The sequence below is a fragment of the Lutjanus erythropterus genome, chromosome 20 (assembly GCF_056507025.1).
Source record: "Lutjanus erythropterus isolate fLutEry1 chromosome 20, fLutEry1.hap2, whole genome shotgun sequence".
Lineage (NCBI taxonomy): Eukaryota > Metazoa > Chordata > Actinopteri > Lutjaniformes > Lutjanidae > Lutjanus > Lutjanus erythropterus.
Genome location: NC_139336.1, coordinates 4,572,303 through 4,588,058, shown reverse-complemented (window position 1 = coordinate 4,588,058; position 15,756 = coordinate 4,572,303). Strand labels below are relative to the sequence as shown.

The following is a 15,756-nucleotide window of genomic DNA, read 5'->3' as shown; positions in this document are numbered from 1 at the left end:
GCTCTGCACTTAAATCTGATGAAAATTAGATTATATAATACATTCATACAACTGTAACCTATTAGACTGGATTTAAATGTTTTAATTGTATTAAATGATGTGTAAAATAATGCTTAACTACAACACTGAAACCTACCATAGCATGTTAGGGCCATTGGTGCCAGGACAGGGGGTAATATTCTGATAAAAACCCAGACTTTCTGAGACTGAAGTCATAAATTTACTATTAAAGAAACTTTGACATTCTCAGAGATTATACCGGTAAAGTTATGGGAAAAAAGTAACAAATTTTTGAAAGAAATCCCCCAAAATATTTTCTGACATTATAACACCATAGATCAAAAAACCCCTAAAAATATTCTCTGAGTTTAAAGTCATAAATTTATGAGAAAAAAAAACAAGAAAAAAGTAAAAAATTTGAGGAAAAAAAAACTTGTATATTCTCTGAAATGATCAAACTAACATAAGTAATTGTGGCCTTGTAAATGTATGACTTTTTCAGAGAATATTCAAGATTTTTTTCTTCATGAATTTGTGAATTTTTTAAATCTTTTTTCTCAAATCTGTGACTTCATAATCCAAGGGAATATTTTTTTTTTGTCATAAATGTATAACTTTTTATTCATAAATGTACCACTTTAATCTCAAAGAATATCCCTTTTGTTTCTCAGACATTTCTGATTTTAAACATAACAGATTTTTATTTAGCTTTTTTCCATAAATCTATGACTTCATAATCTAAGAGAATATTTTTATTTTTCTCGCAAATTTGTCACTTTTTAATTATAAATGTGCTGCTATTTTCTCAAAAATGTAAAACTTTAATCTTGGAAATTCAAAGCTTCTCTCGGATCATTACACCTTCTCTGCCACTGTAGAATCCTGACAGACTGGATTATAATCAACTCTGACTGCATGTAATGACCTGGATTATGAAATAACATTATAGTGGATTATACTGACTGGAACCTGTTTAACTAGATTACAACATAATACCAACTGAAAAGTCATGACCTGGATTACAGAATAAAACAAAACTGAAATTTGACAAATTGGATTATGAAATAATACGGACCCAAACAACAAGAACTGGACTATAAAACACTATCTGAAATGTAATGACTCTCTATGCAGCACTATTTTTGGTGGTGGTGGAGTCATGAGTCTTTGCAGTAGTGTATGCTGTTAGCAGTGTAACCACAAGTGTTATCAAATCAAAGTGGACTGAAATCTTTAGGATTAGAACTTCATGTGATTAAGAATTAAACAGTGACCACAGGACTTTCAGACCTGTGTTGGTGTGTGTAAACACATTTGTGATTCAGTTTCTATGCAAAACAAACAAACAAAAGGAGCAGGACAGATCATTAACCATCTGCCTTGTTATCCTCGCAGCTGTTTGCTGCCATCACACAGGCAAATGAAACATCTTACTTCCTCTGCTGGGCCGAGGAGCGCCGGGTGCAGATGAGCGCCACGATGACGACCACAACCACGGTGACGGCTCCCACGGAAACCACGATGATGACCAGGAGGTTGCTGTTCTTCTGGGGCGTGGCGCTGCCGTGAGGTGGGCGCATCTGACCAATGGGAGACTCTGAAGCACAAACAGAGAAAATGGTGGTAAGAAACGGTTTGAGGATAGTGAAAGCCCACGGCTGGCAACACTGAAATCATTACATCGAATTAAAAGTTTTATTGTTGTTTACGTGATGCACATAAAAAAATAATAATAATAAAATCAATTTTCATGTTTGAAACGCACAATTACTGCCCATCAGGGCAACATTCACATTAAAAATCCATTTTAAGTCTCATTTACAAGATTAGGTTGAAATAAAAAGTTCATTTCACATTCAATTTCATTGTCATTATGGTGGCGTTCTGCTTAGGAGAACACTAAGATGTGTTTGTCAATATACTTCTCATTTTTAATTTGACCATGAGTTACTGAGGTTTTGAAAGCTGATATATTTATTATTATGACATTTTGAGGTAATACTTTATTTGAAGAGGTGTGCATAAGCCTGACACAACACTGTTATAAACATGACATAACACCTGTTATAAACATGAAGGAGTCTTTATGGATGTTTAAGTCTGTTGTCATTAAGTGTCATGAGGTCAATAATGTTGTTTTCAAGCAAAGTTGACATTGTTTGAGATGCATTTGTTATGACAGCTTGATATTAACCAAGACAACATAACCTGTCATAAACATGCCACATCAGGCCAAAGTATCAAACATAAAGAGAGAATTTAGCTCAACTCAACTACAGTGATATGTTTTGGACTTTTCATAAAGATGTCATTCAACTGTTATTACACTGTCAAATGCTTTTATGACAGTGTCATGAATAATCCCTTGATTTCAACCATTCAGACTTATGAAGACGTCATTAAATGTTATAAGGTCAGTTTGAGAGCATGACTGAGGTCATTTACAGTTTCCCGATAAAAGAATAGCTAACTTCAATTGTTGTTCGTAGTAGGCTAACCGCTAACTTCTGTTAACTGTAGCTGGCATTAGCTGAGTTAGCTCAGTTGGCTGTGCAGCTAACTGTCCTTTTAGCTGACTCAGCCCCGGGGTGCCAGGAGACAAAAAAACAAACACCTTAGAAAACCACCTTGGTACTGTATTCCCCATGATCAAACTGGTTACTGTCAGTCTCAGGGCTGTGTTGGGTCACCTTCATGTTCATGACAGGTGGCATGCCATGATTATGACAGTGTCACAATCAGTGTTGAGACTTAAGTTAATTGCTTTTTATTTATTTTGAAATATACTGAAAATACAACAAAACATTATATAGGCTCATCAGTACAACTCATTTCAATTATCCTGTTCATCCTCCTTTTTAAAGCAAAACTTTTTAAAATTTCTATAAACAGTCCCTATGCAAAATTAAAAACAACCCCCACCCTAATATCCAGACTTGTCCTAAAGATGTCATTAAATGACGTGGGGTCAGTTTGATGACAGTTTATAGTACCAAGGTGATTTCTGCTGTTTCCTAATAGAAAGATAGCTAGCTTTAGCTAGTAGTAGGCTAACCTGTAAGTGCTGTTAACTGTAGCCAGCATTAGCTAGTTAGCTTGGTTACCTGTTCAGCTAGCCATCCTTCGAACTGGCTCAGCCTGGGACACCAGGAGCCAAAGCCAGAGGAAAACCACCTTAGTACTGTATTCCCTGTCATCAAATTGGCCAGTTAGTCTCAGAGGCTGTCTGTCTCCACCTTGTCCTGCCCTATTGTTCTGTGATTGGCTACTATTGCTGTACTGTGATTGGCTAGTTCTCATTGCATTAATGACACTTCGTTGTGACCACCAAAAAGCTTGTCTAATGTTGTGCAAGGATGTACTTTAACCACAAACCATTATCTTTAATGAACCTACCCAATTAGAAGTGTGCCTCAACCTAACCAAATTGCAACTGAAAACTGAAAATAATAGTAAAAAAATAACTACTTCAAATAATTTATTACCCATTTTGACTTAAGATTAGCAACTTAGAGGTGAGGAGCAGCACAAAGGCAACAAAACATAAACATCATTAACACATTTAATTTCCATGATCCTGTTTGTTCATTATCAACATAATTAAAAAGTCTTTTAATGACTGTAAAGAGCCCATGTGCAGAAATAGAAGAAAAATAAATAAATAAATAAATGAATAAATAAATAAATATAATATAATATAATATAATATAATATTTAGCCAAAGAAAAATAGCCTGTTTTGGATTTTTAGCTACAAAATAAAAGTCTGCAAAATGAAACCCAAAGTGGTTTCAGTGGACTGAAAACACAAAGCTGCTGCTGCACCAATCAATACACAGTGTGTGTGTGTGTGTGTGTGTGTGTGAGTGTATGACAGGTGTAAAGGGAGAAAGGGGAATTGATGACACGCTCTGTCATTCATTAACTCGACCTTGGAGCAGAGAGAGAGAGAAAATAGGAAACACGGGAGGAGCGTGAAGTCTGGATGGGGAGGAGGAGGAGGAGGAGGAGGAGGAGGAGTGTGTTACAGAGAGAGTGAAAAGAGAGAAGAAAAGTCAGAGAGGGGGAAAGAGTGAGACAGAGATAATAGAGAGAAAGAGAAAGGGCCGAATAGTAGGCAGAGGAGAGAAGAGAGGAAGGAGATGGAGGAAAGAAAGATTAAGAAAAATGCGTGGAGAAAGAGGCACTTTACCTCTTTCACCTTCTCTCTCCCTCTCTGTTTCTCTCTCCATTTGCTCGTCTCTCTCAATGAAAAGCACAATCCATCACAGCTTACAGCTGCAGCAGCGGGACCACAGTAACACTTTCTTTTCTTTTCTTGTTTTTAACTCAGATTTCATCATCTTCCTCCCTTTTCCTCTAAAAAAAAACAAGTCTTTCATTTGCTTCAAACAGAAATCTGACCCTCTGCTCAGGTGTGTCTCCGGCTTCAAGGTGCGTGCAAGTAAAGGTCACCGGAGGTCATTCAAATCAAAAGGTTGCCACGAGTTTATCAGGAAGTGTGACGGCAACCTGACAGTCTGTGAGCAGGAGAGCAGGATGGATGGACTGACATACTAATCACTCTGCTCAGGCACAGAATAGATTAAGACTAAATTAACTTCAGTAATGACATCCAATTATTATCAGCAGAACATCAGGTAAACATGTTATACACCTTGTTAAGTAACGTTGTAAATCTCCTGCATCTGGTGATGGATTGCATCAACTGTTGCAGCTTTGTCACAGATTAGTTCTTACAGAGAAAGCGACACCTGAGGTCACAGGACAGAGAGTGTTTCAGTTACAGACAGTAAAGCTCTTCAGTCAGTCTTCAGGGTGTCTGACAGTGCAGCTCAAGCACAACAGATGTAACAAGACAAAAATGATTGAACAAGATGCAAAAAACCCCAAAACTAACAGGAAGAAAAACAAAGTAAAAACTTTAATGAGATGAAAAATATGTAACAAGACAAAAAAATTGCATAAACGATGTAACAAGATGAAAAGACATGAGGTGACTAAAAATCACATAACATGACAAAAACGATGCAACAAGACCAAAAATGATGGAAAAGACTTGACAAAAGACTAACAAGAGAAAAAAGACGTGACAAGATGAAAAACAATGTAAACAATGAAAAATTATGTAAAAAAAGAACGAGCAAGGCAAAAAAACAAGGTGTAAAATAAGTAACTAGATGAAAAATGCATAATGACTAAAAACGTTTTATAAGATGTATCAAGGAGAAATATTACCTAAAAGACTTAACGAGACAAAATTAAAAAGAAAAGACGTATCAAGATGAAACACAGAGGAGAGCGAGGCTCGACTGGAGGATCAGTTATCTTTGTACAGAATGTGTGGACTTGATATGTGTGTTTTGATGTGTGTAAACTGGTTCTGCCTGCTGTGAAGCTTCTAATCTGCTGGAAATACAACAGAAGAAGAAGTGATTCTGGTCAAAGACATCTCATATGTAGTCGTCACATTGATCGATCCAGCTTGTTCGCTGCGATGCATCAACGTTGCTGCCATGTTGGTCCTGGCAAAACTGACCTGTGCACAAGTACATTTAAGCACTGTGACTTTTATTCCTCAACTGATTTTAGTGACTCAAGAGTTTATGATCTATGTGGAGTAAAATAAAAATCATTTTTCTGACTTACTCCTGGGATCAATATTAGTTGTCTTTAAATCCTTCAAGGTTTCAGAAATGATCAGATTAAGTGCTGCATTGTTATTATTTTCCTATTGAACAGATTATCAGTGGTTACAAAACTTTTCTCAATCTGAAGATTCCTTCTAATCCAGAGGGATCAGACCAGTCTCTCCTAACTGAGGTGTTTATATGATGATTATTCTGATTATTTATGAAATATTAGTCTGTGTGAAAGCAGCTATTGACTTCAATCGACTGTACATTTTGTTTACATGAATCCAACAAAACAGTTTTGTCAAACTTTTTCCAACTTTAAGAATCAGACCGACAGAAAAATGAGTGCCTGCTTCTCTCACCTCCAGGCTTCACTATTCCAGCGTTCTACTTAAAAAAAAGTTTCTGGCTGCCTACAACCTGTTTAGATTTTCGTACCAGTTTTTAAACCGCTGAGTGGCACCAGCCTGTCTCTCAGATATGTTTTTCAGATATGTACCAGGTTGCCCAGATCCTGTGCAGCTGCCTCCTCATCACCTCAAGGATTTCAATGAAAACACTATCAGCCCTCAGCCTCTGTGTCTGGAACGGTCTGCCTGTGGATCTGAAGGACTCCACTTCTGTGGACATTTTTAAAAGACACTTTTAGTCAGCTTATATTTAAAATGCCTTATGCCTCATTTGTTGCCTTCGTTTTTAAAGTCTTACTGATTGGTTTACTAATGAATTGCATAGACTTTTCATTGACTTTTAACATTTTATGGTTTATTTGTTCTAATTTTTTTAATCTTGCAAAATTTTATTATTTTCTATTTTTGTTTTAACATCTTTCTGTGCCATTCTAATCTTGCTCTGATGCACTTTGTCATATGTTTGTATGAAAGCTGCTGTAGAGAAAAGTTGAGTTGAGATATATTCTGTTATATATTTTACTTATTATCTAATATATTTTGATTTAATCTTATTGATTTAATCTGATTGTGAAATGTTTTTATCTTATTTTATTAATAAAGTAGAGAAAATAAGAGCCTCCATTACCACAAGCATAGCTTACTCTGATAAAGTTTGCCCGCAGCGTAATGATTTTAATCAGTTTTATTCCATCACCCTGTCTGAACTTTTAGACACAGTGTCACATATGAGAGTGTCTTCCAGCCCTCTTGATGTGATACCAACAAAGTTTTTACTTAAAATAATGGATTTTATTGGGCCCCATTTGCTTTCTGTTTTTAACAGTTCCCTATCTACGGGTTGTGTCCCTGATCATTTTAAATCTGCATGTGTGAACCCGCTTTTAAAAAAAAGTGGTCTGGACCCCTCCCTCCCTGAAAATTACAGACCGATATCCAAGTTGCCATTTATTTCAAAAATTTTAGAGAAGATAGTGTACAAGCAATTTCTATCGGCACTCGAAAATAATAACACTTTTGAAAAATTTCAATCTGGTTTCCGGAAGTTCCACAGCACCGAAACGGCCCTGCTTAAGGTCACAAATGACCTTTTAATGGCTGCTGATGATGGCAAATGTGCAGTTCTTGTTCTCCTGGACCTTAGCTCGGCCTTTGACACAGTCGACCACAACATCCTCCTCGACAGACTGAGGCGCTGGGCAGGGATTTCTGGTACAGCACTACAATGGTTTTCATCCTATCTATCAAACAGGAAATTCTGCGTCTCTGTTAATAACTATGTGTCATCCTTCTCGTGTGTTAAATATGGTGTGCCCCAAGGGTCAGTTTTGGGGCCAATCTTATTTTCTTTATACATGCTTCCTCTTGGGCATATTTTACAAAAACATGGTGTGTCTTACCATTTTTATGCAGATGATTCACAAATGTACCTACCTCTGAGATCCTCTGACCCTAATATGTTTGATTCACTAAATGACTGTCTATCTGAAGTAAAGGATTGGATGTCACAAAATTTTCTCCAACTAAACGCTGACAAAACTGAAATTGTGTTGATTGGGCCCCAGCAAATGATCACACAAATCCCACCATTTGCTGGTCCCCTAACAGATCATATCAAGCCTGTTGCTAGAAATCTGGGAGTGTGGTTTGATGGAAACCTAAATTTTGAACATCATACGACAAAGCTTGTGCAGTCATGTTTTTATCATCTAAGAAATATTTCAAAAATACGTTCTACACTATCTTTTAAAGACACAGAAACCATTTTACATGCTTTTATCTCATCACGCCTGGATTTCTGCAACAGCCTTTTTACCTGCCTGAACCAAAAATCTATTAACAGACTTCAGAATGTTCAAAACTCAGCTGCCAGACTTTTAACCAGAACTAGGAAACATGATCATATCACTCCTGTTTTAGCATCTCTACATTGGCTCCCTGTATGTTTTAGAATAGATTTTAAGATTTTACTGATGACTTTTAAAGCTCTCAATGGCCTCGCACCCCCATATATCTCTGACCTGTTAGTACCTTACACTCCACGACGTACCTTGAGATCCTCAGGCAGAGGTCTCTTGTCTGTTCCACATGCCCGGCTGAAAACTAAAGGGGATAGGGCCTTTTCAGTCAGGGCCCCAAAGCTCTGGAACAAACTGCCTGAGGAAATTAGGACAGCCGAGTCAGTGATCTCCTTTAAATCTCTTCTTAAGACATACCTTTATCGGAGAGCCTTTCCTGATTTTATCTAAACTTGAACTGTTGTGCACTGCTTTTCTTAAAAATGTTTTTACATTCCTATTCTTGCTCTTTACCATCTTATTTTAACCTGTTTGAGTTGTTGTGTGACACTTGATCCTGTCTGTTTTACTTTGTTGCCTTTGTGAAGCACTTTGTAATGTGAATTTTGAAAAGTGCTCTATAAATAAAGATTATTATTATTATTATTATTATTATATTATACTATACCATACCCAAACTGATATTTTATTCTATATTATATCACGGTATTATACTCAGAGATCGCAAAAGTACACACATTCTGTACTCAAGTAGAAGTACAGATATTTGTGCAGAAAATATTTTGGTAAAAGTAGAAGTACTGATTCAACTTCTTTACTGCAGTAAAAGTGAAAATGTTCAGGCTCTGACATGTACTTAAAGTATAATAGAAACCTTCTGTTTCTGTGCAAAGCTAACCGAGCCTCACCTTTTATTATAGTATTGTTTTTGTTTGTTACGTCTTTTACGTCATTTTCCTGTTATGTATTGTTACATTATTTTTGGCTGTTCCATTATTTTTGTCTTGTTATGTTTTGTTACGTTATTTTCATCTTGTATGTCATTTTTGTATAATTTTAATCTTGTCACTTCATATTTGTCTTGTTACATAATTTTCATCCTGTCACGTTGTTTTTGTCTTGTTTTGTTTTTTACATCATTTTCACCTTGTTAAATCTTCTGTTATTTTCACCTTGATATGTATTGTATAAGTTTTGTCTTCTAAAGTCTTCTAACATCTTTTACACCTTTACATTTTATGTCGTTTTGTGTTTTACGTCTTTTACACTGTTTTCATCGTGTTATGTCTTTCATGCTGTTTTTGTCTTGCATTAAAACTAAAGCAACATACCTGTCTTGAAAATGTGGCAAAAAAAAAATAACTGAAATTTGAATTAAAAAGTAGGGAATAAAAGTAAAAAGTTATCAGAAAAATAAAAACTCAAGTAAAGTACAGATAGCTGAAAAATTACAGTATTTGTACATAGTTCCCATAGTTCCCCTCCCATCTGACTGTATTAAATATTAAGTTATATTATGTTACATCTATACCTACATTACTTTCACTTAAGCTAAGTCTCATATCTAATACTATAATTTAACATATTACACTATGTGTTAATAAGCTATATATGTCTATATTAATACAGACAACACAAAGTATCATTACCTGATCATATCATACATTCTCCTGTTCATGATAGAGTTTTGACTTTGCTAACACTATTGTCACTTTATTCATTTATTTTCTTTCAGCGCTCTTGTAGTTTTCTATTTTTACTGCACTGTTCTTTATTGCTTCATACCTTCTTTTTTTATTTCTTGTTCTCTCTCTGTACTTATTGCTGTCGTTGTGCAAGGAAAGGTGCTGCAATAAGTTTCTCCTCTGGGAATCAATAAAGGCTTATTTTATCTTAATGAATAAACAAAGGAGTCAGTATTTCTACAGCTGAATTTGTTTTCTGGTTGTGTGGGGAAAGCTTTGAAACAGCGTCCCTGTTTGAAAGTAAAATCCCTTTAGTTTATGCACCTGTAATTTCCCAATAATTTTCTAAAAAGTTTTGTGAAAAGAACTATGTAATTTTGTAGTTACAAAGAAAATGACATTTTAATGTGACAATTTAATACAGCAGCATGTCAAATATAATCACAACTGTGGGTTTGTTAATAAAGAAAGAACTGTTTCATACAATAAATCTGGATTTTATGGACTGTGAAGAACAAAAGTAGAAAAGTTGTTGATGGATGCGATAAGTGACAGGAGCAGCGGCTGACAGAGGGAAAGTCTAAGCCTCGCCGCGAGCAGCACGTATGTGACCGACGATAACGGGAGCGTTAACAACCTCTGCTGAGATGCCCTTGAGCAGGGCACTGGACGCCCGCCGGCTCTGGTGACACGACGCGGAATAAATCAGAAGCCCTCGGCAGCTCAGCGGTCAACAAATCAACAAATCAACACGAGAGCAGAAATCCTCACAAAGTCCAGAAATCCAGCTGGGAGACAAAGCTGACACAAAATAATCTCCAATGCTGGGTCACCGCCACTAATTTAACTTCATTCATCGCTCATTCTTGAGAACTGGGACAAAACTATATTTTGAGGGAGTTCTGATTTTTTCTCTTCAGTTATGATGGAAAATATTTTAATTAAATATCAAACTCTTGGTTATTAAACCTTGTAACAGGCCAAAACTTCCTAGTGATTATATTTCTTATTAAATGTAGACAGAGTTGATGTTTTTTGATTGATGATTTTTCCACTTCTCAGCAGAATCATAGTGAGCAGCCATTTCTGTTTTTTAAAGTGTCTCAGAGTCTCTTAATGTTAAACCATAAATCTTATTCAGCTTTGATTTAGAAGAACTACAGAGTTGACATGTTATGGTTGAGATCTGAGATCTTTCTGATAGAAATATTATTTAATGAATTTGTCAAACAATGGAAAGTTTACCAGTGCTTGAGCAGCATTCCCTCTTTTTTAAACGAGGAAGTGAGACAGGGGTCTTTAGGGTATAGCTAACCCTTCTTATGCCTGATTAAATCAGGTTTTTGTAAAGAAAAAAAAAAACTGATGATGACTTTTAGAATTTAAAATACTTTTAACAAATTTTTAAACAGTTTGGTTTTGTGAATTCTTGGCAGAGATAAGGGTGTTTTCTGGCACAGAGCAATTTTAGAAATTACAAGAATAGAAGCAAACATTTCATAAATTACATATATTTCATGTATATAAATCCTAAAAGGATAAAGTTTCACTAAAAATCAGAGTGTTGGTACAGATCATTTTTAAAGTTTTTATTTGTAGAACATAATTTGTCCCAATTTTTTAAGGAATAAATTCCCCTAAATTAACCCTGGAGATGTTTAGAGGGATAACAAAGTTTCTCAAATGAAATCAGAGCTACACAGCAGGTTAACATCTCCAAAGATTACTGATGGGAAATAAACCCACCAGCTGACTTATGTGTTGGGGTTTCTAGTGACGTCACACTGCCACAACTTTGATCCAGACTGAGCTCAACAACTAGCAGCAGCAGCTCAGTCCGTAAAGGCCTTGCTTGGGAACCGAAGGGCCACTGGTTCCCACACGGACGGGAGCGTTGAGTGTGGACTCTCAGCTGGAGAGGTGCCAGTTCTACAGGTCCTGTTTGTCCATGTGTGTGTATTTTGGACTTGTGTTTGTATGTACAAAATTACAACAGAGCGATAAATGTAATTTCCCCTCAGGATTAATAAAAGTATGTCTTCTTATTGCATGGTTTTTCATTAAACATTGCACAGACATTTATGGTCCCCTGAGGATGAATCCTACTGATACTGTTGACCTCCTCACCTTTCCTCTCGCACCACCATTAGCTTAACGTTTGTGTGAAATGTCTCAGCAAGTAACGGACAAATTGCCATGAAATATGTTCCAGGTATTCATTTTCCCCTCAGCGTTTGGTCATTTGTTGATTTTTTACAGGGGGGAGGCTCCAATGGGAGCAACCCCCTGCCCCCACACCACCAACCATCACACATACCTATGTACACCTCCCAAAGGACGTTGTTGCAGGATGCCCTACAGGAAATACTACAGGCAGCAGTGTGCCTCTATGATCGTCTCGCCGTTCCACAAGGTGACACAGCTCTATAGAGTATATAGGCTACATTATATTATAGTGTGAAGTATCTGTAGTATATTATTTAGAGAATATAATAGATCCAAGATGAAACTGACAAATGGGCTTGACTGAGAGAAAAATGTGTTTTCAAATCCATCTGCTACTTCAGCACCACGGACAGCGTCATGGATTCATCAACACACAGCACAGCTAGACTGCTGAGCACCACTTTACAATAACAGTACTCTACTACATGGATTATAATTAAGTTGTAAACACACAGTTTCTGAGAGCCTTTTGATGGTGAAGGAAACTGTACTCACTGACACCTTGACTTTCTTTGCTATTTCTCTGTAGGAAAGACCTACATTTTTAAGTGTTATGATGGTCTGTCTCTCTTCCATTGTTAATTGCCATTTTCTCCCCATTTTTATAGCAACACACTACTTTCTGTAGTACAATACTGTTCAAATAATGCTCATGAGGGCATGCTACCATAGTGTGTTCCAGGCCAAGCCATTCATTGGGCTTGAACTGCTTGAATTTCAATTAAAAAATTGAAAAATTGGGGTGTTCTAAAACTTTTGACTGGTAGTGTGTGTAGAACTGAATTGGGGAATTACACCGTTAAAGTGTTGTTCACTGTTTCTGTGTTCAGGATATTAGGCGGACCTGAAGTGGTGTTGCACCGGAGCCATGGACCCCCAATACTGTATAATGGTCAGTTCCAAACATACCCTCAGCGACTCTCTCAGTCCAAATGAGCCCAGCAGTTCACTTCAGCTCACTTCAGTTCCAACAACCCGACACAGAAGAAAAAAAAAATCCTGTCACCGTCTTCTGACTATTGGAACATTCCAAAGTGGGCTAATAATGACTTTAGGGCTTGCTGTCCCTGCTCCGGAGCAGGGTTAGCCCTGACTTTGCAGGGCTATTCCTTGAAAGTTGATGAACCCCAGGACTAAAAGCTGCCATTGTGAAATTGGATTAAAAAGAATTGTAGGAGCAGTCTCAGAACATTCTAAAATGTTTAAATCAGTGACTGAACCAGCCGACATTTAACCCAGGGCTAGAAGAATGGTAACATGAATAATATAGCCCTGTGCTTAGCATAACCCTGACTTAACAATGTGTGTGTGAAAAGGGGGTAACTTGTAGCCTAGGATTAAGGATAACCCTGGGCCAATGACGTGGATTGTGGAAAATTGGGTAAGAACACATATTTATTGTTGCTGTACACAATCTTTAGCTTTTTATCTTGCCCCATCGGCATCACACCAGCTTCAGCTGTACTTCATTTTAGCGCTAGTTAACAATACTGGTATGCTAACATGCTAAACTAGGATGATGAACATGGCATTGGCATGCTGACATTTTCATTTAGCTCAGTGCACCACTAATGGCCTCAAAGAGCTGCTAGTATGGCTGTGGGCAAAATGAACTTGCTGCCGCGTCTTTCCATAAAGGTTTTAGTTCATGTTTAGTTTGATAACGTTTCAGGAATTCACTCTTGTACAAAGGTGAGCCAGGCATCAAACAGAAAGGAAGATGTCTTTTACACCTTGTTATAGCTAAGAGGAGTTCCAGGGGAATAAGAGGGTTCAAGATGTTAATGTCTTCCATTAAGAACTGTTTTGAACACCTTGATTCCTCTGGTTAAAGGTGAGATATTTTTAGCCTTAATTGCTTGAGTAGTGTGGAGCTTTCATCTGACAACAGCCAGCATCACCTCCTCTGGAGAAAATGAGGAGAGACTTAGGTGAATGTGAATGTGCAGGCTGTGCTACACCCAGAGCTCCACACAGATACAAGCAGGCCTACTGTACAGACGGTAGACATAGACACCAGATGGAAACAGTCCGAGGTGAATCTTCTCTGTGGGTCATTTTTCAAGTGAGAGGAAGCTTCTGCGACGTAAAGGACGACACCGCGTTAAAGATGAAATACGGCGGGGCTGATGAATGAGGCTTTGCCCTTGCCGACCCGCCATAAAGCCAGAGGAGGGCGGAGGTCAGAGAGGACGGATTTATGATGGCCTCCGGCAGCAGCGGCACCAACGCCAGTCCAGTCCGTCCTCACACACACACATACACACACACACGCTGCTCAGCTGTCCTCCACTGAGACACTGAATCACTACCAGCTACAGGCCCTGACCCCTGACCTCTGACCTCTCTGTGGAGGAGGGGTAACAGTTTTTCTTTGAGCATAAATGAGAGAAGACAGTTACGGTTATGACCATGATTTGTATCGTTGGCAATTACTTTAACAGTAGTTGCAGTGTTATTAATAGCAGCAGGATTAGTATTAGCATGTGTAGCAGAGTATTTAAATTAGCATTGGTGTAAGTACTGTTAGCATTAATTAGCATTAGCATGAGTACTACCATTATACTTTTATGTTATCATCGATCCCTCTGCTTTTCTTGGCATGGCCTGCCTATTTTGCCTCTGATTCACCCTACTCTGCCTCTGATTGGCTTACCCTGATATTCTTATCCTACTCAGTCTCACTCCTCATGCCTAAAACTAACCAATCTAATCTGCCCAAGCATCACAGGCAAGCCTATCAGAGGTAGAGTATTGCTAAGGAAACCAGTAAGATCCATAATAACAACTATATGTATTAATTTTAATATTAGCACTGGTGTAGGTATAAACATTGATATCAGTGCTAATCTGCGTATACTGGCTTGTTAGCTGTAGCATTAGTTTAAAATGTATTAATATCAGCTGTATTTAGTGATAACAACACTATCTCTTTAGCATTAGCACAAATACTATTAGCATTAATATTGGCCTTAGCGTGAGTTATAGTTTTAACACTAAATTAGCTCTATCATTAGCATCGGCTTGAATATTATTCTTAATATTAACATTAACATTAGTTTTAGTGTATGTACTAGGATTAATATCAGCATTAGTGTAGGTATAGCTAAGTATTGACATCAGTGTCATGTATTAGTTAATTAGCTTTAGCATTAGTTTAGGTTAATTTACTGCTAGGTTAATAGCAGTAATAATTTTGGCATGAGTAGCCTTCTCTAAATATTAAGATTGGCCTCATTATGAGTTATAGATTCAGCATTAAATTAGCAATGGCTTGAATATTAGGCCTATTATTTATATTGACATTAGCCTTAGTGTACGTTCAAGGATTAATTTTTAGCATGAGTGCAGTAACATGTATGGATCAGCTTTAGCTTTAGCATTAGTTTCTATGTTATCAATAACAATAATAATAGTATAGTGATAGCATGGATGTCCCTTTACTATTAACATTACTATTTATTTATACTAAATTAGCATTATTGCTAGCATTGGCTTAAATATTAGGCCTAATATTAGCATTTTAGCAATAGTATAGGTATAAGCATTGATCAGTGTTAATGTGTGTACTGGTTAATTAGCTTCAGTTTTAGCATTTGTTTCGGTACTATTAATAGCAGGCAGTAGTATTAGTGATAGCATAAATATCCCTTTAACATTAGCCTAAGTACTGTTTAAAAACATTTATGCATCCTTTAAATACAAAAATAGATGTACATTTTGAATGAGTAAGATTAATATTAGCATTAGCATGAGTTATAGATCTAAACATTAAATTAGCATTATTGTGACAGCAGCAGTATATGTAGTTGGATTTTTTTTTAGCATTGGTGTAGGTATAAACATTGATATCAGTGTTAGCATTTGTATAATGATTAGCTTAAACATTAATATTCGATTGTGTTGTTAGTAGCCATAGCAGTCCCAGCCTGGGACCTTTTTCTATCGTCTGGCTGTCAGTTGCCTGGCTTCAGATGTTTGTCTCTGTCCCCGTCTCCCCC

General features: G+C 37.0%; 1 protein-coding gene across 1 annotated transcript in view; it reads right to left on the bottom strand.

The window, feature by feature from the left end:
* The window catches only part of dcc (DCC netrin 1 receptor), a 264,597-nt gene that overhangs the window by 63,191 nt on the left and 185,650 nt on the right, over positions 1-15,756 (bottom strand). Inside the window, exon 22 of the mRNA XM_084746633.1 lies at positions 1,435-1,597. Within this exon, the coding sequence (XP_084602759.1) occupies positions 1,435-1,597 (163 nt within the window). The remainder of the gene's footprint in view (positions 1-1,434; positions 1,598-15,756) is intronic.